This window comes from Oncorhynchus kisutch, linkage group LG28 (assembly GCF_002021735.2).
Source record: "Oncorhynchus kisutch isolate 150728-3 linkage group LG28, Okis_V2, whole genome shotgun sequence".
Lineage (NCBI taxonomy): Eukaryota > Metazoa > Chordata > Actinopteri > Salmoniformes > Salmonidae > Oncorhynchus > Oncorhynchus kisutch.
Window position 1 is genome coordinate 15,903,631 of NC_034201.2, and position 23,588 is coordinate 15,927,218.

The 23,588-nt window shown below is 40.8% G+C and overlaps 1 protein-coding gene and 1 long non-coding RNA gene across 2 annotated transcripts in view; one reads left to right on the forward strand and one right to left on the reverse strand.

The window, feature by feature from the left end:
* The window catches only part of LOC109873114 (transcriptional regulator ATRX), a 41,651-nt gene extending 22,571 nt beyond the window's left edge, over positions 1–19,080 (forward strand). The window contains exons 11-35 of the mRNA XM_020464661.2: positions 885–1,036; positions 1,282–1,446; positions 1,565–1,679; positions 1,808–1,907; positions 2,132–2,305; positions 2,463–2,607; positions 2,719–2,828; positions 3,971–4,114; positions 4,678–4,855; positions 4,962–5,099; positions 5,289–5,464; positions 5,606–5,723; positions 5,846–5,976; positions 6,087–6,124; positions 11,041–11,186; positions 11,347–11,503; positions 11,636–11,736; positions 11,847–11,955; positions 12,159–12,336; positions 14,338–14,532; positions 16,792–16,935; positions 17,173–17,289; positions 17,423–17,518; positions 17,631–17,759; positions 17,865–19,080. Of these exons, the coding sequence (XP_020320250.1) occupies positions 885–1,036; positions 1,282–1,446; positions 1,565–1,679; positions 1,808–1,907; positions 2,132–2,305; positions 2,463–2,607; positions 2,719–2,828; positions 3,971–4,114; positions 4,678–4,855; positions 4,962–5,099; positions 5,289–5,464; positions 5,606–5,723; positions 5,846–5,976; positions 6,087–6,124; positions 11,041–11,186; positions 11,347–11,503; positions 11,636–11,736; positions 11,847–11,955; positions 12,159–12,336; positions 14,338–14,532; positions 16,792–16,935; positions 17,173–17,289; positions 17,423–17,518; positions 17,631–17,759; positions 17,865–17,981 (3,373 nt within the window). The 3' untranslated portion in view covers positions 17,982–19,080. The remainder of the gene's footprint in view (positions 1–884; positions 1,037–1,281; positions 1,447–1,564; positions 1,680–1,807; positions 1,908–2,131; positions 2,306–2,462; positions 2,608–2,718; positions 2,829–3,970; positions 4,115–4,677; positions 4,856–4,961; positions 5,100–5,288; positions 5,465–5,605; positions 5,724–5,845; positions 5,977–6,086; positions 6,125–11,040; positions 11,187–11,346; positions 11,504–11,635; positions 11,737–11,846; positions 11,956–12,158; positions 12,337–14,337; positions 14,533–16,791; positions 16,936–17,172; positions 17,290–17,422; positions 17,519–17,630; positions 17,760–17,864) is intronic.
* On the reverse strand, positions 2,557–14,730 carry LOC116358097 (uncharacterized). The gene is made up of 3 exons (XR_004205932.1): positions 14,605–14,730; positions 12,145–12,365; positions 2,557–2,822 (listed from the first exon to the last, which is right to left on the reverse strand). It is a non-coding gene; the product is annotated as an uncharacterized LOC116358097 (long non-coding RNA).
* Positions 19,081–23,588: the final 4,508 nt, after the last annotated feature.

A 23,588-nucleotide genomic window follows, 5' to 3' on the forward strand; every position in this document is an offset into this window, starting at 1 on the left:
TATTCATGTGTAAGTAGATGCATGTATTTCACCGAATATTAAACTTCGTAAAAAGCCCAACAAAACTTTTTTTTATTTTTATTTTTTTACCCCACAAACTATTTCCTGCATACCACCTAAAATACGTGGTTGTAAGAACTTATTTTCAAATTGAACTAATAATTATTCTGTCATTAGCTCTGAGGTGCTGTAGTGTTATTAGCCTTGTTAAAGGCCTGTTGTAGAGCATGCGTTAAACCAAGGATATGTTCTTACTTTTGTCATTGACTGAACTCTGTAAGAGAAACTATCCGTTGTAATAAATGAATACCCTTTATAATGTCTCTTATGTCTTCATTATTCTATATAGGACCAGCTTTGTTCATCTTGTGAGTGATACGTCTTAGATGTTTGTTTTGGAGGGGAGGGGTTGATTCAAATGTGCTTACAAAGTCGTTAGGTTATCTGGCCTTTGACTCCTCAATGTGTTGCGTTTTTAACATTAAATTAAGTGAAATGGTCTTTGACAGAGCATTTCAGCTGTCTATTTGGTCACATAACAGATATTTACATCAGTAAAGAAAAAAACATTCAACCACTTAAAGCAATGGCCTGTTCCCCCTCATAATTATTTTAAAACTGTATTGTCGGTTGTTTACAGGTCAGGGAATGCAATGAGGTATTCGAATAGCTAGCATTGTTATTTTCATTAATTCTAGAAGAAATGTATCTCCTGGTGATATTGCTAAGTTTAAGATGAAATCCTGCGTCTTGATTGTAAATTCCTATGTAAGACCAGTTCCTTTTAGAGAATCAACCTATTAAGCAGGGCTTGTTGGATTTGATGTGGTGATCATTAAAATGATCCTCCGGTCCCTTTTCCCTCTCTTCCTTGCTTCTGAAAGAATCGCTAAGAAAATGCTCTTGGCCCAAATCAAAGCCAACTACTCATCGGGGGAGGATTTCTCTTCAGACGAGGAGTCATCACAGGATGATGAATCTGACAGGGAAGAGAAGGCACAGGAAGAGGGGAAAGATCAAAGCACAGATGAGAATGGTAAGTGATCCCTCCTTTCCTCCACCGACATTTCCATTTGTTTTGTGTTTTTTTTGTCATTAAGCTGAAATACTGTCCTGACATGACCTGTTTCTTATTAACTGGGCATTTTAAAGTAGACTCATATTGTAATTGTGGTGATCTAAGACAACGCCATGTGTCACTGCTTATTAGTGTACAGGTTGAATTAACATTTGCAATAGGAATATTATGTCCTCTTGACATTATTCATGTTTCTGCTGCAGGGGAGACCTCCAGTTTGACCTCTGACTCTGAGTCCAGTAAAACTCGTCACAGACACTGTCTGCTACGCCACAAGCTCAGCCTTGACGATGGAAATCCAAGTGATCAGAAAACAGCTGAAGAAAATGGGAACGAGCAGAAAGTCAAGAAGTCTAGAAGAACCGAAGGTGTGTGTGGGATGGGTTCTGTGGAACGACTTTGATTGGATACCATCAGTGCCCTAGACTAGTTTTGGAGTTGGTCCAATTACTTTGAACTTATTTTCTGCTTTTTCCATCGCCTCAGGTGAGACATTGGAGAGCCAGAGTAGTGATGATAGCCAATCAGAGCAGGAAGAGTCTGGTATGAGTGAAGAGCTGAGCCAATCTGAGAACGAGGGCAATGAACAGAAGCCCAAAAGGTAAGAAGACTAATTTGTTTTGTCAATGCTGCTAATCTGGAAGGAAACGATGTTTTCTGTCATTGTACATGTAATTGTGGTTGCATTATTTTTATTAGTGAAATATCTTTGTTCTTTTGTCTCCTTAGCTCATCTACCTCTAGAGTCGAGAGGGAATCAGTCCGTAGTTATCTACAGAAGAAGCAGCAACCCTCATATATTGTGCTGTCTGACTCCAGCGTCGATAAGGTAATAACGAGTGGATGTCACCATCTCATCTTACCTTTGCATGGTCAGTCGACCTTTTAAATTATTCTTAATAACTTCATGATGTGCAACTATTTGATTTCTGAGAGGTATGATCATCATTCTGCTGTTCTTGTTTACTGTTTGTGTATCAGGTGCTAAATGTTAAATTGTACTGGTAAAAGCGTTGTTGTGCTGGTGACCTCTGGATCTGTCTATCTAAACAGAGTGAAGATGACGAGAAGGACGGAGACAACAAAGGTACACCTAAGGGCCGCAAGAAGATCCGCAGAATCATCATAGATGAGCACCTCCGCTCAGAGACCCAGAGAGCCCTGAAGGAGGAGGAGGATAGATGCAGACGCCTGGCAGGCAGAGAGCAGAGGGAGGACTTCAGAGAGGTACACTACACACAGCTGACCCTCTCAGTCACACTCACAGTTGAAACCATGCTCTCTCAGAAATGTCATACTGTTAGTCTATTTTATTTGAATATGTTATATATGATATCTATATATGGTTTATATGATCAGTTTTGGTCTAATGGTTTCCTCACAGGTGATTGTTATTGACGATGAGGTGTCTCAAGTGGCCTGTCCAATCACCACTAAGCTGGTCTTGGATCAGGATGAGGGGACCAGGGAGCCACTCATTCAGGTGCACAGGAACCTGGTGACCAGGCTCAAGCCTCACCAGGTGGATGGTAAGTCTTGTTTTTTATTTCAGTTGTACAAGTCCAATACATACAATAATTAACATAGTGGCAAATACAGCAGTGTCCCCTTCAATTTGCTGTACTTCTTCCTTTTGATAGGTGTGCAGTTTATCTGGGACTGTTGTTGTGAGTCAGTGAAGAAGGCCAATTCAACCCCTGGATCAGGTTGCTTACTGGCCCACTGCATGGGCCTAGGGAAGACACTGCAGGTAAGAGGAAGGGAAGAGGGAACAAAATGAGTGTTTAGCATTTGATATATATCCCCATTAGCTGTTGCAAAAGCAGCAGCAACTCTTCCTGGGGTCCAAAAATAATAATAAAACATGACATAATACAAAATACTAATAGACATGAACAGCTCAAGATCAGCGCAACGTACCAGTCGTTTGGACACATCTACTCATTTAAGGGTTTTTCATTATTTTTTACATTGTAGAATAGTAGGGAAGACATCAAAACTATGAAATAACACGTGTGTTAATAACAGTGTTAAACCATAGCTTGTGTTTCTTGGCTCAAGTAAGTCTCTTCTTATTGGTGTCCTTTAGTCGTGGTTTCTTTGCAGCAATTCGACCATGAAGGCCTGATTCATGCAGTTTCCTCTGAACAGTTGATGCGTCTGTTACTTGAGCTCTGAAGCATTTATTTGGCTTCAATTTCTGAGGCTTGTAACGCGAATTAACTTATCCTCTGCAGCAGAGGTAACTCTGGGTCTTCCGTTCCTGTGGCGGTCTTCATGAGAGCCAGTTTCATCATAGCGCTTCATGGTTTTTGCGACTGCACTTGAAGAAACTTTCAAAGTTCTTAATGTTCCAGATTGACTGACCTTCATGTCTTAAAGTAATGATGGACTGTCATTTCTCTTTGTTTATTTGAGCTGTTCTTGCCATAGTTTGGACTTGGTATTTTACCAAATAGGGCTATATTCTGTATACCACCCCTACCTTGTCACAACACAACTGATTGGCTCAAACACATTAGGAAGGAAAGAAATTCCACTAATGAACTTTTAACAAGGCACACATGTTAATTGAAATGCATTCCAGGTGACTACCTCATGAAGCTGGATGAGAGAATGCCAAGAGTGTGCAATGCTGTCATCAAGGAAAAAATGGTGGCTACTTTGAAGAATCTCAATATAAAATATATTTTGATTTAACACTTTTTTGGTCACTACATGATTCCATGTGTTATTTCATAGTTTTGATGTCTTCACTATTATTCTATTCAAAACAATGAAAAAACCTTGAATGAGGTTGTCCAAACTTTTGATATACAAGTTATTTTTGGTATGTGTGTTGTGAGATGTTTCAAAACAGTATATTTTGTTAATAATATTTTTCTCATTTAGGTGGTGACATTCCTCCACACAATGCTGCAGTCAAGGTGCCTGAACTTCAGGACTGCTTTGGTGGTGTGTCCACTCAACACTATCCTTAACTGGGTCAACGAGTTTGACAAGTGGCAAGTTAACATGGGAGCTGACAAAGTCAAGGTAGTTGTAGATTAGATTTTTTTTCTTTGAAGGTAAATAAATGCAGAGGTTATTCATATACAATGTAGCATCAAGAAATAGCAATGGCGTCATTTTGTAGGCACTAACTCCGCCATGGTTAAGCCTCTGTGGAAATAAATTGTGCTTTTGGATAAACACCAAAAATAAGACATCAGAGATTTTAAGTTTTCTATGAGATCAGCTAATGTCACTTTTTGTGAATTTTGAGAACATAGAAAAAGTACCTAAATGCATCATAATTCATGAAGGCCATGTTGACTGACTGACATCTCATATAACAAAACATATAAGATCTCCTAAGCTTGTGTTGACCTCAGACCTTGTTTTCGGTGTTTATCCCAAAACCCTGTTCTTTCTTCATTAATTGTCGCCATAGGAATGGCTGAATGAACCAGAGGTAACTAATTTCAGGGTTTTTTGACTACAAGCTGGCGAGCTCTATATTCAAAGTATTTCATGTTTCTTTCATCTCCCTGTCTCCACCTCTTCATTTCTCTCACCATTTTTCTCTCGGTCTCTATACACTAACATACACCTCGTAGGTGACAGAGTTGGCAACACTGAAGCGACCTCAGGAGCGTTATATTGCCCTGCAGAAATGGCAGAAGGATGGTGGTGTTATGATCATGGGCTATGAGATGTACCGCAACCTCACACTAGGCCTCAAAGTCACCCACAGACAATTCAAAAAGACCTTTAACAGCACACTGGTCGATCCAGGTACATCCTCTACTAAATCTATGCATGTAGTGTTGAGAGGTATGCACCATTAATTTGTTTGTTTATTGTGTTGCAACTCTAATGCACTACATTTGTTGTACTCCAGGTCCAGACTTTGTGATCTGCGATGAGGGGCACATCCTTAAGAACGAGGCGTCCAACATCTCCAAAGCTATGAGTGCCATTAAGACCAAACGGAGAGTGGTGCTGACAGGCACCCCACTGCAGAACAACCTCAATGAGTGTAAGGAGCTTCAGTCTATGACAACCTTTCCATTTAAAACTGTACTCTGACCAGTATCCCAACATTTGGCCAAGTGAATTCATATTTCAGTTTTAATATATCTCAAAACTGATTTTAGGAGAACATAATTTGCACGATCATTTCCTTGTTAATGTTCAAGTCTTGTCATATATATTTTGGTTTTTTCAGACCACTGCATGGTGAACTTCATCAAGGAGAACCTTCTAGGCTCAATCAAGGAGTTCCGGAATCGGTTTATCAACCCCATTCAGAATGGCCAGTGTGCAGACTCCACCCCCAGAGATGTCCGCATCATGAAGAATCGCGCCCATGTCCTTCATGCAATGTTGGCAGGATGTGTACAGGTGAGATGGCTCAATTACTAGGAGTGTATGGCACTTTCATTTGTAGTTTATCAGAACCACTGACAGCTTTTTTGCAAGTATTTGTTTGTTATTCTTTGTCAGTCTCCAGTGGAGACACTTAGTGTGTTTTTCTTTTCTCAGAGGAGAGACTACTCAGCCTTGACCAAGTTCCTGCCCCCTAAACATGAGTATGTTATGGCAGTGAGGGTGACCCCCCTCCAGTACAGACTGTATCGCTACTACCTGGACAACTTCACTGGTAAGAACCTCCATCTTTAGCCAGTTAGCTCAGAAAGCTCTGTAATGAAATGTGTATGATATTTAGAGACATTTTGGCTTTAACTGAGAGTATAGGGGGAAAAAATCTATGTGTGTCTGTAGGAACAGGATCCGTAGTTGAGGGAGCCAGGGGCAAGACTGGAACCAGCCTCTTTAAGGACTTCCAGATACTCAGCCGAATCTGGACGCATCCCTGGTGTCTGCAGCTCAACTTTATCAGTAAAGAAAATAAGGTAAAGACCCATCAGATGCAGATTTGACCAAAGGTACTATTTTCTCATCACCAGACAGATCCTGATGCATCAGTCAAACTGTCACCAACTGAGATTCTCTTTGTTTTCAGGGCCATTTTGATGGAAAGCACCAGGGGAAAGCTGAGAGGTGTGTAAGCATGAATATTCAGGCTACCCCTTGTCACAGATCTCTAAAGTAGGCTTGCACGGTATCCATATTGTCATACCTAACTTGGCCCATACCGGTATATTCCGTAATACCAACACGGAACACAAGGGGTGCTATTTTCAAACCCAACTGGGCCTCTGTAATCCAGAGGTTAGCAATGCTAACAAGTAAATGTGAAGTCCCATAGAGAATGCTAACTAAATGTTAATGAGTGCATTGCTAACATTTTATACAGTCTCTGACCTAAACTACTTGTAGGACAGACATCCCTGCTCATAAAGATATACAAGTAACTCAAAAATACTACTTACAGTTTGCTGCACGCACAAAATGAATATTAGACAGCGATGCTCTTGATCCAGGAGGGGATTCTCTGCTGTTAGCAAGTGAAGCTTGATTTTGGAAAAAGCTAACCAAATTAGCAAATCAAATGCATAATAGCAGAGCATTAGAACATTTGACAGTTAACTAATTTGTGATAAGATATCTAGCTGGAAAACATTTAGTTATGAATTCCATACTGTAACTAGATCACATGCTTCACAACAGCAAGTGACTCAAGGCTATGGTCTCTTGACTGGGAACTACTATGTGACTGGTAACTACTGGTAAGCTTGATAATGAAAAATGATGTGACAGGTGAAATTAACACGGTTTCTTTATCTCCTAATGTATTGCGCAAGTTGACTGCAGGTAAAACTTAAACCGTTTCGATGGTATCGACGGTATTGGAAAAAACATTCCGTGGCTATTTCCAAATAGCTCAGTATACGGTATATATGGTATACTGCTAAAGCCTACTCTTAAGCGGTCCACAAAGTTCATGTGTGTCTATGTACGCTTGGGTGGAGTCAGATTTTTATTTGACTTTTATTTTTTAGCAATGCACACCTTTTGGCAACATAATACCTCGCCTGTCCAATTGTTTCTAGACTCTCAAAAAGCAAACTTCACAAGAAGGCGATAGCAGAGGTTTTCTTTGTCTGCCCGTTTGTGGTAAAGGAAAAGAAGAATCACATTGAAAACATCACTGCAAGCTAATTTGAATGAAAACTAACTGCATATTTAAATAATACCTACATGTAATGAAAGTTTAGTTTTTAAAATTTGAATTAACCTTTATTTAACTAGGTAAGTCAGTTAAGAACAAATTCTTCTGCCTTGTTCGGGGTCAGAAGGACAGATTTTTACCTTGCCAGCTCGGGCATTCGATCTAGCAACCTTTCGGCCCAACGCTCTAACCACTAGGCTACCTGCTGTTTTACATTTACTTAGTTTTGTGCCTTCCAGTAGACTACATTTTGCTAGCTACATTACATGACCAATAGTATGTGGACATCTGCTCATCAAATCGCATTCCAAAATCATGGGCATTAATATGACGTTGGTCCCCCTTTGCTGCTATAACAGCTTCCACTCTTCTGTGAAGGCTTTCCACTAGATGTTGGAACATTGCTGCTGGGACTTGCTTCCATTCAGCCACAAGAGCATTAGTGAGGTCGGGCACTGATGTTGGCCATTAGGCCTGGCTCGCAGTCTCTGTTCCATTTCACCCCAAAGGTGTTTGATGAAGTTGAGGTCCGGGCTCTGTGCAGGCCAGTTCAGTTCTTCCACACCGATCTTGACAAACCAATTCTGTATGGACCTCACTTTGTGCACGGGGGCATTGTCATGCTGAAATAGGAAAGGGTCTTCCCCAAACTGTTGCCACAAAGTTGGAGGCACAGAATCATCTAGAATGTCATTGTGTGCTGTAGCGTTAGGATTTTTCTTCACTGGAACGAAGGGGCTAGAACCATGAAAAACAGCCCCAGACTATTATTCCTCCTCCACCAAAATGTACAGTTGGCATTACGCATTCTGGCAGGTAGCGTTCTCCTGGCATCTGTCAAACCCAGATTCATCCGTTGGACTGCCAGATTGTGAAGCGTGATTCATCACTCCAGAGAATGCATTTTCACTGCTCCAGAGTCGATTGGCGGGGACCTTTACACCACTCCAGCTGACGCTTGGCATTGCATGGTGATCTTAGGCTTGTGTGTTGCTGCTCGCCCATGGAAACCCTTTTCATTAAGCTCCCAATGAACATTTATTGTGCTGACGTTCTTTCAGAAGCAGTTTAGAACTCTGCAGTAAGTGTTGCAACCGAGGACAGATGATTTTTATACGCTACGCGCTTCAGCACTCGGCAGTCCAGTTCTGTGCGCTTGTGTGGCCTAGACTCTTGCGGTGAGCCGTTGTTGCTCCTAGACGTTTCCACTTCACAATAACAGCACTTAGAGCTGCCCCGGTCAACTGTATCGGAGCAGAAATTTGACGAACTGAATTGTTGGAAAGGTGGCATCCTGAGATGGTGCCACCCTATGACGGTGCCGCGTTGAAAGTCCCTGAGCTCTTCAGTAAGGCTGTTCTACTGCCTATGTTTGTCTATGGAGATTGTATGGCTGTGTGCTCTATTTTATACACCTGTCATCAACGGGTGTGGCTGTAATAGCCAAATACACTAATTTGAAGGTGTGTCTATATAGATAGATATAGATATAGATATATATAGATATATATAGATATGATTTTTTCTATTTTTTTATTACTCTCTCACATACACACACATATCTAGCTAAAAACAGCAAGCAAGCTAGCCTTTTAGCTTCCCACATCTCCATCATGTGAAATAATCTGATTTATAAATAATATGCCCTGACATATATACTTGCCAGTATAATTTATACCAGTTTGATATGATGCTTGAATGTATTTGCTCCCTTATCAGATAAGCATAGAATGTGCCTATTTACTCCATGAGAAAAAAATAGCATGGCTACAACTGTTTTCACTCTTTCAAAATGGCCTACAATCACAAAATACATTTTGCAGGTGTTTCTAATAAGGCTACATCGTTTGAACTTTCACTGAGATGATACACTGCTCAAAAAAATAAAGGGAACACTAAAATAATACATCCTAGATCTGAATGAATGAAATAATCTTATTAAATACTTTTTTCTTTACATAGTTGAATGTGCTGACAACAAAATCACACAAAAATGATCAATGAAAATCAAATTTATCAACCCATGGAGGTCTGGATTTGGAGTCACACTCAAAATTAAAGTGGAAAACCACACTACAGGCTGATCCAACTTTGATGTAATGTCCTTAAAACAATTCCAAATGAGGCTCAGTTGTGTGTGTGTGTGTGTGGCCTCCACGTGCCTGTATGACCTCCCTACAACGCCTGGGCATGCTCCTGATGAGGTGGCGGATGGTCTCCTGAGGGATCTCCTCCCAGACCTGGACTAAAGCATCCGCCAACTCCTGGACAGAATGTGGTGCAACGTGGCGTTGGTGGATGGAGCGAGACATGATGTCCCAGATGTGCTCAATTGGATTCAGGTCTGGGGAACGGGCGGGCCAGTCCATAGCATCAATTCCTTCCTCTTGCAGGAACTGCTGACACACTCCAGCCACATGAGGTCTAGCATTGTCTTGCATTAGGAGGAACCCAGTGCCAACTGCACCAGCATATTGTCTCACAAGGGGTCTGAGGATCTCATCTCGGTACCTAATGGCAGTCAGGCTACCTCTGGCGAGCACATGGAGGGTTGTGCGGACCCCCAAAGAAATGCCACCCCACATCATGACTGACCCACCGCCAAACCGGTCATGCTGGAGGATGTTGCAGGCAGCAGGACGTTCTCCACGGCGTCTCCAGACTGTCACGTCTGTCACATGTGCTCAGTGTGAACCTGCTTTCATCTGTGAAGAGCACAGGGCGCCAGTGGCGAATTTTCCAATCTTGGTGTTCTCTGGCAAATGCCAAATGTCCTGCACGGTGTTGGGCTGTAAGCACAACCCCCACCTGTGGACGTCGGGCCCTCATACCACCCTCATCGAGTCTGTTTCTGACCGTTTGAGCAGACACATGCACATTTGTGGCCTGCTGGAGGTCATTTTGCAGGACTCTGGCAGTGCTCCTCCTTGCACAAAGGCGGAGGTAGCGGTCCTGCTGCTGGGTTGTTGGCCTCCTACGGCCTCCACATCTCCTGATGTACAGGCCTGTCTTCTGGTAGCGCCTCCATGCTCTGGACACTACGCTGACACACACAGCAAACCTTCTTGCCACAGCTCGCATTTATGTGCCATCCTGGATGAGCTGCACTACCTGAGCCACTTGTGTGGGTTGTAGACTCCGTCTCGTGCTACCACTAGAGTGAAAGCACCACCAGCATTCAAAAGTGACCAAAACATCAGCCAGGAAGCATAGGAACTGAGAAGTGGTCTGTGGTTATCACCTGCAGAACCACTCCTTTATTGGGGGATGTCTTGCTAATAGCCTATAATTTCCACCTGTTGTCTATTCCATTTGCACAACAGCATGTGACATTTATTGTCAATCAGTGTTGCTTCCTAAGTGGACAGTTTGATTTCACAGAAGTGTGATTGACTTGGAGTTACATTGGTGTTTAAGTGTTCCCTTTATATTTTTGAGCAGTGAATATTCGTTGCAAAATATACTGCTTATTTATTTTTGATGCATAGCCTATAGATCAGCTCAGGAACTAAGCAAGTTGTTTCAGCCTCATCTACACAACACTGCCACCATCTCAATGTAAGGAATAATACATTGCGTTTCAAAATTTACGTTGCACAAATGTGCGTAACAAGCAACATAGGTGCCAGGACTTCATACTGCAAGGAGCTGTTCATTTTGTGACAAAAAACAGCATTCACGTACAGCGTTGCTTAGCGTTTGCGTTAACTGCGTCACGTCTCTCTCGAGCTCTTTAATTACTACGACAGTGTGATGCTTGAAGTGGGTTATCTATCACCATCAAAAGGTAATCTCATGCAAGTAATAGATTGTTGCCTTTCATCCTTTCCTTTGACCCACTCAGTAAAGAGAAGGAGAACAAGGGAAAATTGCGTAATGCTGATGAAAAAAGCAATGATGTGGAAGTGATCATGGTGTGGAACAGTTCATCAAAGGTTGTCAATGTGGAAGGAGACCAGCGTGCAGGACCACTGGCTCCAGTGGTAGATGGTAGGAGTCTCTCTTAAATTAAGGAAATTACTTTACCATCTATTTTACATTAGCTTCTTGTGTTACAATTGAACATTTTAAATAATTTACAATTAAGTCATAATATAAGGTGAACATATTCATGTGAGGTCAGTGGTGATATTGTATGCTCTGTGTTCAGCGGTGAGAGCGTCCACCAGTTTCAGGCCTGACAGTCCGGCTGCAGACTGGTACAAGTCGATGCTGAGTGATTCTGACGCCACCATCCTGGGACACTCAGGGAAGATGGTGCTGCTGTTTGAGATTCTCCGAATGGCAGAGGAACTGGACGACAAACTGTAAGTGTGCTTGAGAAATGCATTCAGGCACCGGGGAGGGGTATTTACAAAAATAAGTATTGAGTTAGCCAGAGGTTTATAGAGCAGATTTGTTGAATCAACCTTTGTCAATTTTTGTTTGTATATTCACAGGTTGGTGTTTAGTCAATCCTTGATCTCATTAGACATGATTGAAGATTTCTTGGACCTCGCTAACAAAGCCAAAGACAACGGACAATCATCCCTATACAAAGGTACGGTTTCCATTGGCTGTTCACATATTCAAACATGTTATAGTGTTACAAAACAATTGTTTTCTTCAGAGTCTATAATTGTGTCATTTGTTTCCTTTTCCAAACTGTAGGTGATGGCAGCTGGATCAGAAACATTGACTATTACCGTATTGATGGGTCCACTAGTGCCACATCCAGGAAGAAATGGGCTGAAGCGTTCAATGATGCCACCAATGAGCGGTACGTCTCTGACTGCTGTACTATTCTACATCTCAAATTTCACTGTGCCAAACCTCAACACAGTATGTAGCATAACACTAGTATTGTATTATTATTCATGACAAAGCATCAGTAATTGTAGACAGTGATTTCTTTAGATGGTCTGTTTAAGATTCTACTCATACTCACTCCTTTGATTTCATTTCTTACCAATTTACTTTCAGAGGTCGTCTGTTTCTCATCTCAACAAGAGCTGGGTCCCTTGGGATCAACCTGGTAGCAGCTAACAGGGTCATAATTTTTGACGCTTCGTGGAACCCCTCCTACGACATCCAGAGCATCTTCAGGGTGTACCGTTTTGGCCAGCTGAAGGCTGTGTTTGTCTACCGCTTCTTGGCACAGGTAATGACATCTCATATGCACCCCATCTTCTGTAATATGATTGTGGGACACATTTTGTGTTTTTTACATACAGTCACATCCAAAATTGTTGATAAGATTAGCAATAAATAAATAAATAAAGACAAATACAAATACGAGCTATATTGTATGCAAAAAATATAAAAAATGTCTGTGATTCTGTTAATAAAAAATCTAATAAAAGGTAAATTATTAACACCCCTAATGATTCTTATAAATATAATCAAACGATGTGATCTGCATTAACATTCTACTATTTAAAGTTAAAGGCCAGGCACCACGCCCTAATAGGGGATTTTTTTCTCTCAATCATATCACAGTCAACTGCCAGTTGAATGTAGATACGCATAATACTTAAAAAATATATACGCAAATTATGTGATATTTAAATATGCACATTTTGCATATCCCACAAAAAAAATGTGATTCACTGGATTAAGTCGGCATAACTATTTAGGTAAAATGGTCCTGAAACTTTCATACATGTGAAGGGGAACCAATTATATCGATTCAAGTTATAAAAAATAAAAAATATGAAAATCACCCCTTTTTGAGTTACGAGGTTTGCATCCAACATTGACTATTTGCATATCCCACAAATCAATTTTTCAGGACACTGGATTAAGTCTGCGTAAATATTTTTGTTTAATTTTGTTAAGACACTCCAGTACGTAAAATGCATTTTTGGCAAATTTTTCAAAACAAAATGTTACTTAGAATAACAAATTGACAACATATCAACAATAGCCTCTGGGAAAGTCTCGAATATATCCAAGGATAACCACACAATCTGGTGAATGTTGATTCTTCTGACACTAAGGAAAATTAGTTGGCATGTGGGAAGAGTCTGACTTTCGGTAAATGGCAGTTAAAGACAAGTACACTGAATTTAGACGACCAAACATCTATTTTGACCCAATCACCATCTCTTCAAAGTAAGTTACTACATATAGTCCAGTTTGTTACATTCTCTATTCTCTAAAATAAAATATACATTTTCATGAAGATTTTGACATTTATGTTCACTTTCTGAAAATACTCATATTTATGGGCCAAAATACCAACAAATCTAAAAATTGATAGGTACTGTAGATGCAAAAATGTCATTTCAGTCTGTGGTGCCTTGCGTTAAAGAACTGTATTGTGGCCTTTCATGGCTTCCTGTTTCACTGGGTATAAAAATGTGGTAACATGCATGTTAGGTTCTGAACAAACAGAGTAAAAACTAAAACGGGCGACTAGATAAAGCTCAAACCAAGGTTATTCACCCACTGGTTCATGCAGCTGCAAAGACGAAGCATGATTACACAAGCACATTTATTTATAACCTCCTCCTTGGCGGGGGTCAACTTCTACACATCTAGACAGCCAATTACATATCTGTTAGGCAGGAACTTAATTGGTTCCTCTCACTTGTGTAGTCATGGACCTGCCTGATGCTAGAACCTTTTGGGGGTTGACGTGTACAGTGCATTCGGAAAGTATTCAGACCCCTTGACTTTTTCCAAATTTTGTTATGTTAGTCTCAAATGTTAATGAAATTTCACATAAGTATTCAGACCCTTTACTCAGTACTTTTTGTTGAAGCACCTTCGGCAGCGATTACATCCTCGAGTCTTATTGGGTATGACGCTACAAGCTTGGCACACCTGTATTTGGGGAGTTTCTCCCACTCAACTGCAATCCTCTCAAGCTCTGTCAGGTTAGATGGGGAGCGTCGCTGCGCAAGCTATTTTCTGGTCTCTACAGAGAATTTTGATCAGGTTCATGACCCGGCTCTGGCTGGGTCACTAAGGACATTCAGAGATGCGGAGAGATCACTCACTATTCGGGCAAAACATTTTGAAGGTTAAAACCACTGGTACAGTGGTAAACCCTCCTGGTAGTTTATAAATATAAATTGCTCATCTTTGTCAAGGGTGACAATTTTGGATGTGACTGTAATTCTGTAATCACTGATATTAAATTGCTGATTCTTTCCAGGGCACCATGGAGGAGAAGATCTATGACCGGCAGGTGGCCAAGCAATCGCTATCGTTCCGGGTGGTGGACCAGCAGCAGATACAGAGACACTTCACTCTGTTTGAACTGACAGAGCTTTACATGTTTGAGCCAGACCTGCTGGATGACCCCAACTCTGAGAAGAAGAGCAAGCGGATCACACCCCTGCTGCCCAAGGTGACCAAAGCTACAAATTAAACACACAAGACTATTAAATTCTCAATTGACCCTTTGCTAATCCCCACCTACCTTGGTTAATGTCGCAACCTCTGACATTTTCCCGGGAAGCTCAATTCCCCATTCAAGAAATCACCTCACAATATTCTCAAACTGTTTCTAATACACAATGACATTTAACACAAACTACCCCTTGCTCATCAGGAGACATTGTGTATGTTGTGGTGAAATGTCATGGAAATTGCTTCACGGGAACCTGGTGAAATTATGCTTGTAGTGTAGCTATCCACGGAATAGCTCTGAATTCACCATCAGCATATGCAGTCAAAGCTACAGTTGAAGTCGGAAGTTTACATACACCTTTGCCAAATACATTTAAACTCAGTTTTTCACAATTCCTGACATTTAATCCTAGTAAAAGAATTCCCTGTCTTAGGTCAGTTAGGATCACCACTTTATTTTAAGAATGTGAAATGTCAGAATAATAGTAGAGTTATTTATTTCAGCTTTTATTTCTTTCATCACATTCCCAGTGGGTCAGAAGTTTACATACACTCAATTACTATTTGGTAGCATTGCCTTTAAATTGTTTAACTTGAGGTCAAACGTTTCGGGTAGCCTTCCACAAGCTTCCCACAATAAGTTGGGTGAATTTTGGCCCATTCCTCCTGACAGAGCTGGTGTAACTGAATCAGGCTTGAAGGCCTCCTTGCTCGCATATGCTTTTTCAGTTCTGCCCACAAATTTTCGATAGGATTGAGGTCAGGGCTTTGTGATTGCCACTCCAATACCTTGACTTTGTTGTCCTTAAGCCATTTTGAAACAAGCTTTAACTTCCTGACTGATGTGTTGAGATGTTGCTTCAATATATCCACAGAATTTTCCTTTGTCATGATGCCATCTATTTTGTGAAGTGCACCAGTCCCTCTTGCAGCAAAGCACCCCCACAACATGATGCTTCCACCCTTGTTCTTCACGGTTGGGATGGTGTTCTTCTGCTTGCAAGCCTCCCCCTTTTTCCTCCAAACATAACGATGGTCATTATGGCCAAACAGTTCTATTTTTTTTTGTTCATCAGACCAGAGGACATTTCTACAAAAAGTACAATCTTTGTCCCCATGGCTTTTTTTATGGTGGTTTTGGAGCAGTGGCTTCTTCCTTGCTGAGCGGCCTTTCAGGTTATGTTGATATAAGACTTGTTTTACTGTGTATATAAGATACCTTTGTACCCATTTCCACCAGCATCTTCACAAGGTCCTTTGCTGTTGTTCTGGGATTGATTTGCACTTTTTGCACCAAAATACGTTAATCTCTAGGAGACTGAAGGCGTCTCCTTCCTGAGCGGTGTGACAGCTGCGTGGCCCCATGGTGTTTATACTTGGGTACTATTGTTTGTACAGATGAACGCGGTACCTTTCTTTTGATTTTCCCATGATGTCAAGCAGAGGCACTGAGTTTGAAGGTAGGCCTTGAAATACATCCACAGGTACACCTCCAATTGACTCAAATGATGTCAATTATCTTATCAGAAGCTTCTAAAGCCATGACATCATTTTCTGGAATGTTCCAAGCTGTTTAAAGGCACAGTCAACTTAGTGTATGTAAACATCTGACCCACTGGAATTGTGATACAGTGAAATAATCTGCCTGTAGATGTCCTAACCGACTTGCCAAACTATAGTTTGTTAACCAGAAATGTGTTTGAGTGGTTGAAAAACGAGTTTTATTGACTCCAACCTAAGTATGTAAACTTCAACTCTATATACACTTTTGGAGCTAACTAGGGCTCTCAAATTGTATCCTGATGTCAATAACAATGTTATGAATACCACTCATAACTTAGCTTGCTAACAAGGTGTATTAAGTGGCTAGCTAGCATTAGAAACATTTGGTAGTCAATGAGACTGAGAGCTAGCTAACCTGCTGAGCTATCAAACAATGTAACACAAGTATAATTTCGGATTTGAAAAATACTCCAACAGGCTCTGCATCTCAGATCACAGTAGCAAGTACTCCTGGTAAATTGTTCAATTATTTTGCCATAAAAAGTAAATAAATAAAAACTGTTCTTGCCATTGCCCTCATTGGCTTTCATATGATTTAAATGTAAGCTTGTCTGAGGTGTTGGACACGACGACAGTTTCTGTCCATTGGAGCGCTGTGATTGGTTGACCAAAATTCTAGGGCTTGGCGAAGGGTGAATAAGTATTTTTACTTCAACAGTTTAGTAGGGATTGACATTGTGTGTCTGTTTCCCAGGACATTGTCCTGGCAGAGCTGCTGCAGATCTGTAAGGAGCAGATTGTCCGATACCATGAACACGAGTCCCTGCTGGACCACAAAGAGGAGGAGGAGCTCAGTGAGGCCGACCGCAAAGCTGCCTGGGCTGAGTACGAGGCAGAGGTAAAGAGGAACTCCTACACATTCTCTGACAAAACAGCTAAATATGTTTTCATAGACCGTGGTGAGCAGCCTCTAGTAATCTCACTCTCTCCTGCTCTCGCCTATGAACACTGAGAAATTATGGTTTTGAATCAATTCAACATCCTTACTTGAATTCTAGTCTATCAAGAAGTAAAGTAGTAATGATATATGCATGGTGTGTAAAAACAGGTGTATGTTTATCTCTCCTCTACGAAGGGTGCATTCTTCTTGAATAAGGCAGCACTCAGCAGCACCAACATTCCCAGCCCTTCCACCTCTCGTATGGCCAATAGTCTGTCATCCCTGTACAAGAAGACTAATGAGCAGCTGAAGGTATTAGCCATGTCTCCCCACCAGACCTGTGTGGAAATGAGTTGCTTTTCTCTAAAGTTTATGTTTGAGATTCTCTCAATAGATAGATGCCTCTCACATCAACATTTGAATGCGTCTCTCTCCTGAATGACAGAACATGATTAATGCCAGCCGTGACAAGGTCAGCGAGGCCATCAAGTCCCTGCATTCCTTAAAAAACCTCTCCATGGATGACTATGTGTTGCGCTTGGTTAGTCCCTCGTATTATATTACATTAATATGATAATTATGTCTCCCTGAAGTAATGTGTAGATTTTTTTTTTTTAATGTGCATTACAATGACATGTGACTTGTTTTTACAGTGGCACGATAACCCAAGTCTAGATGAGAAGCAGGTGAAAGTCCTGGCCCAGACCTGGAAAACCAGCAATGACAAGGAGCGGGAGCGAAGACAAGCCTTATATCATGACCTTCTCTCAAAACAACAATCAGTAAGCTTCAATTGTCAACAACAACATTGTTCTAATTTTCTTTCTGCTTTTGATATTCCTTTGTAACTACTTAACCCTGCATCTTTCCCTTACTCTCCTCGACAGCTTACAATGTGCATCCAGACCATTTTGACCAGTAGAAAAACTGAAGTGACACAGACTGCCACGGTCACCAATCAGACACCAGCCTTGACAGACTCCGTTAAGAAACCCATGCTGTGAGGCAGGAGAGACGTCTCTAGCCTCAGTCCCGTTCCACTAGAGGACACTCTAGTCTACCTGCAGTAACTATAGAGGGTACTTAATCCCCCCCATAGGGGTGCTAGATGAAATATTTCCATTAAGGATTTCCTTTATTTTACATTGAAAATGAATGTATGTGGCAGCAGGTAGCCTAGTGGTTAAAGCATTGGGCCAATAACTGAAAGGTTGCTGGTTCGAATCCCCATCATTAATGGCTGATCCCTAGCTGTGAAGCCACTTTCCGAGGGTGTCTTATGAGGAGTAGTATATGCAAAAAATTCACAATGTACATGTGTGAAATACGACAAATCTAAGGACCCACCCTATTATTATTAAACTCTTACCCTACGAAGTCCAGAGCCTGCTGGTTTTCTGTTCTACCTAATAATTAATTGAATGCACCTGGTGCGCCAGGTTCTAAATCAGTCCCTGATTAGAGGAAACAATAAAACCAGCAGTGGAACTGGCTTTGAGGTCCAGAGTTGAGTTTGAGGATTCTATAGCAAATATATTATGTTAAAGGGGCAGTGCAGTGATTTTCCAGTTTTTATGTGTTTCCACACTGGGGTAGGAATAACACTGTGAAATTGTGAAAATTATGATAATGCCCTTTTAGTTTAAGAGCTTTTTGAAAGAAAATGCCTGGAATTTCAGTCTATTCAGGTGGGATTGAGTTTTTGGTCCATATCATGACATCACAATCTGATCTGATTATTCTGCCAATAACCAATCATCTTTGCATATGTATCCTCCTACTTTAGAAGGGTAAGCGGGGTAGGGTCCGGAGTGTAGACGATCCTATCTGTCAATAAGGGCTGTGTATGTAAATATATTTTATATTTGTTTCAAAACACCCACATGATCAGACTGAACATTTCAATGGCAAAATGAGGCTCAGGGAAATAAATTATACAAAATATATTTTGAAGTTATTTTCATGATGAACACAGTGATTTATTCAATTTAAAGACTGCATGGGGGCTTTAAATAAATATTCTGCCTTGGAAAAGGTTTTCCTATGTGATTAATGGTGTAATTGTCTTTCTCTGATCCTATAATAAAAATCTGTTCAAATGTTGTGTGGTTTTTGTTATGGTGCATCTGATCTCCAGTAGTTGCTCGTCCTGTATTTTCCTTACTCCTGGTTGCTTATCCCTTGTAGGTGGCAGCCAGCTGGAGAATTTGTTTGAACCCTGCTGCTTGAGAGAACATTTCAGACAAAGCTCCTCATCTGTAGGGTTTGGCAGGCCACTGAGTATGTTGAATAGTCAGAACCTAGGATGAACTTGAGGGCCCTCTGGACTCAAAGGTCTGGCAGCACACACACACTTACATGCACCAACTTATTAATGGACTGATGAATTGTTTTTCTTCTCGCTTTGCTCTTTCTATATGTTTATCTCTAAGCTACCCAGGAAAGGGGTAAAAATAGCCCATATTAAAATGTTACCTTAGAAATAAGGTTCATAAAATCAATAGCTTGCTAACATCAGATTACATTCATATATTAGCCATTTCTGAGACTCACTTATATAATTCCTTTGATACAGCAGTATCTGTACTCTACTTTACTATTTATATTTTTGGCAACTTTTACTTTTCACTACATTCTTAAAGACTATAATGTACTTTTTACTCCATACATTTTCCCTGACACCCAAAAGTATTCGTTACATTTTAAATGCTTAGCAGGACAGGAAAATGTCTAATTTACACACTTATCAAGAGAGCATCCCTGGTCATCCCTACTGACTCTGATATGGAGGACTCACTAAACACATGCTTGGTTTGTAAATGACATCTGAGTGTTGGAGCGTGCTCCTGGCTATCTGTAAATTAAAAAAAATGAGAATGTGGCTGTCTGCTTTGCTTAATAAGGAATTTTTAATTATATATAATCTTACTTTTGATACTTAAGTATATTTTAGCATTTTCATTTACTTTTGATACTTAAGTATATTTAAAACCAAATATTTTTAGACTTTTACTCAAGTAGTATTTTACTGGGTGACTTTCACTTTTACTTGAGTTCTTTTCTATTAAGGTATCTTTACTTTGTGTACTGTATGACAATTGGGTACTTACAGTGCCTTGCGAAAGTATTCGGCCCCCTTGAACTTTGCGACCTTTTGCCACATTTTAGGCTTCAAACATAAAGATATGTTTGAAGAATCAACAACAAGTGGGACACAATCATGAAGTGGAACGACATTTATTGGATATTTCAAACTTTTTTAACAAATCAAAAACTGCAAAATTATTCAGCCCCCTTAAGTTAATACTTTGTAGCGCCACCTTTTGTTGCGATTACAGCTGTAAGTCGCTTGGGGTATGTCTCTATCAGTTTTGCACATCGAGAGACTGAAATTTTTTCCCATTCCTCCTTGCAAAACAGCTCGAGCTCAGTGAGGTTGGATGGAGAGCATTTGTGAACAGCAGTTTTCAGTTCTTTCCACAGACTCTCGATTGGATTCAGGTCTGGACTTTGACTAACACTGGATATGTTTATTTTTGAACCATTCCATTGTAGATTTTGCTTTATGTTTTGGATCATTGTCTTGTTGGAAGACAAATCTCCATCCCAGTCTCAGGTCTTTTGCAGACTCCATCAGGCTTTCTTCCAGAATGGTCCTGTATTTGGCTCCATCCATCTTCCCATCAATTTTAACCATCTTCCCTGTCCCTGCTGAAGAAAAGCAGGCCCAAACCATGATGCTGCCACCACCATGTTTGACAGTGGGGATGGTGTGTTCATGGTGATGGGCTGTGTTGCTTTTACGCCAAACATAACGTTTTGCATTGTTGCCAAAAAGTTCAATTTTGGTTTCATCTGACCAGAGCACCTTCCACATGTTTGGTGTGTCTCCCAGGTGGCTTGTGGCAAACTTTAAACGACACTTTTTATGGATATCTTTAAGAAATGGCTTTCTTCTTGCCACTCTTCCATAAAGGCCAGATTTGTGCAATATACGACTGATTGTTGTCCTACGGACAACCTCAGCTGTAGATCTCTGCAGTTCATCCAGAGTGATCATGGGCCTCTTGGCTGCATCTCTGATCAGTCTTCTCCTTGTATGAGCTGAAAGTTTAGAGGGACGGCCAGGTCTTGGTAGATTTGCAGTGGTCTGATACTCCTTCCATTTCAATATTATCGCTTGCACAGTGCTCCTTGGGATGTTTAAAGCTTGGGAAATCTTTTTGTATCCAAATCCGGCTTTAAACTTCTTCACAACAGTATCTCGGACCTGCCTGGTGTGTTCCTTGTTCTTCATGATGCTCTCTGCGCTTTTAACGGACCTCTGAGACTATCACAGTGCAGGTGCATTTATACGGAGACTTGATTACACACAGGTGGATTGTATTTATCATCATTAGTCATTTAGGTCAACATTAGATCATTCAGAGATCCTCACTGAACTTCTGGAGAGAGTTTGCTGCACTGAAAGTAAAGGGGCTGAATAATTTTGCACACACAATTTTTCAGTTTTTGATTTGTTAAAAAAGTTTGAAATATCCAATAAATGTCGTTCCACTTCATGATTGTGTCCCACTTGTTGTTGATTCTTCACAAAAAAAATACAGTTTTATATCTTTATGTTTGAAGCCTGAAATGTGGCAAAAGGTCGCAAAGTTCAAGGGGGCCGAATACTTTCGCAAGGCACTGTATGTGTGCTGCTCAGCCTGAGGCAGTGTAGGGCTGGGGTGGAGGGGATGAGGAAGCCCTCTACAAGAAAGTCTTGTGCCCCTGTCATCCTCGGTCTCTGCATCTTCCTGATCTGCTTCCTGCCCTATCATGTGGTGCGAACCCTCTTCCTGGCAGCAGAGCGGAATGCTCAACTAAATGGCTGTGAGGATTCTTGCAGCTACCTCCAGGGGATTCGGAAGGCTGCCGTAGTAACACTCTGTCTTGCAGCGGGTAACAGCTGCCTGGACCCGTTCCTTTTCTTCTTTGTGGGAGAAAACTTCAGAGATTTCTGCACAAAAAAATTGTGGGAGGCAGAGGAGAGTTATTAACAACACAGAGAGACCAAGGATTCAAGAGCTGCAGCCCATAGAATTAACAGTCAATTTATAATAAACTTGGTACTTTAAGCTTTTATCAAAAATGTTGCATTCACTTTCACATTCAAATAAAATGTACACCTCGTCTATGGATGGATGATTTGTAGTTATAAAATTCCTGTAGAGCCAAATTGTTTGTGGATTTATAATTGTGGGACCATTGCAAATAGGTTTATGATGAGACTAGGTCTGGGTCTTCTTCAAAAATGTTGGCCTTTGGACCAGCTGACTTTTTTAAATGATTGAACTTATTTTTTAGTTAAAACCCCTTAACATTATAAATCAACATATATTACAGCTTAATGTATTTCGATATTTTTACCACATTAAATAAATAAATGCCTGCCTGCCTGCCTGCTGAAAATCTTTGCCAGTGCATGTGTAGGCAACCTGCCCCTCCGAAACATGGTCTAGTACAGTGGTTCCCAGCCTTTTTCATTTACTGTACCACCAACGGAATTTTGCTCTGCCCCCTGTGTATAGGCCAAGTACACCCCCCCTGGTTGGGAACCACTGGTCAAGTAGTGTGATTCAGAAATTAGGGAGGTTTTTTATTAGAGAAGAATGGATTAACCTTTTCAATGCTAGTTAAGGAAACTATAGTTATCACGTTTCACATTGGATTTATTAACTACAAATGGTAAGACGTGTTTTTATTTTAATTCTGTTGCTGCTCTGCACACACATGCTTGTTAGCTAGCTGGTCCAACATTAAGCTAACTCTAGGAAGTTCAAAGACATTCATTTATTTCATAGAAGCCGCTCCTCTGTAGGTATGGTTCTGTGAGCCTAATAATATAATGCATGTCATAACAACAAGATGCCCAAAGCTTCAAGCCAAGCCTCCTCTACCCTCTCTCTGTCTCTCGCAACCCGCAAAATGTCACTCGCATCTCGCACCCTACACTCGTCTGTCTAATGCATGTTAATAGCTTGCCCGCACCACAGCAAGCTGCTCTATCTGCACTGATTGATGAAGTCATTTAATGTTGAGCTAAATGTCTTTTTATTATTATTATTGATTTCAGAGATTTAAAAAGGAAGAGTTAGCAACGATATAAACCGTTACTTTTTGGGGGGTTCAAACCGGTTCAGAACTTTATTTTGCTGGTCGGAACAGTGGAACAGAATTAAAAAATATATATTTTCACAACGAAATGATTGGAAAACAACAGGGTCACAACCCATGAACGCCAGTGACACATCTTAAGGCCTCACATGAAATTATCAAATTAATCATCAAATTGCTAACATTTGAAGAGAAAGTGCAGACTCTCCACGTGGTTTTCAAAACAGCCCCACCAACCTGGGGCCTGTTGCACAAAAGTAGAATTAAGACATCCGGGATAAATGACTCAGCTGAGCTCAATGAAGCCAAAACATGTGCGTCCAGGCTTAATTGGTTGCACAAAGACCAAGCCAGGATGAGCAGACACGGATTCATTAAACCAGGTGAAACCAATCCTGGATAGGTGCGCGCTCACGGCTCACTCAAATAGACCCCGCCACAGATCACAGATTAAC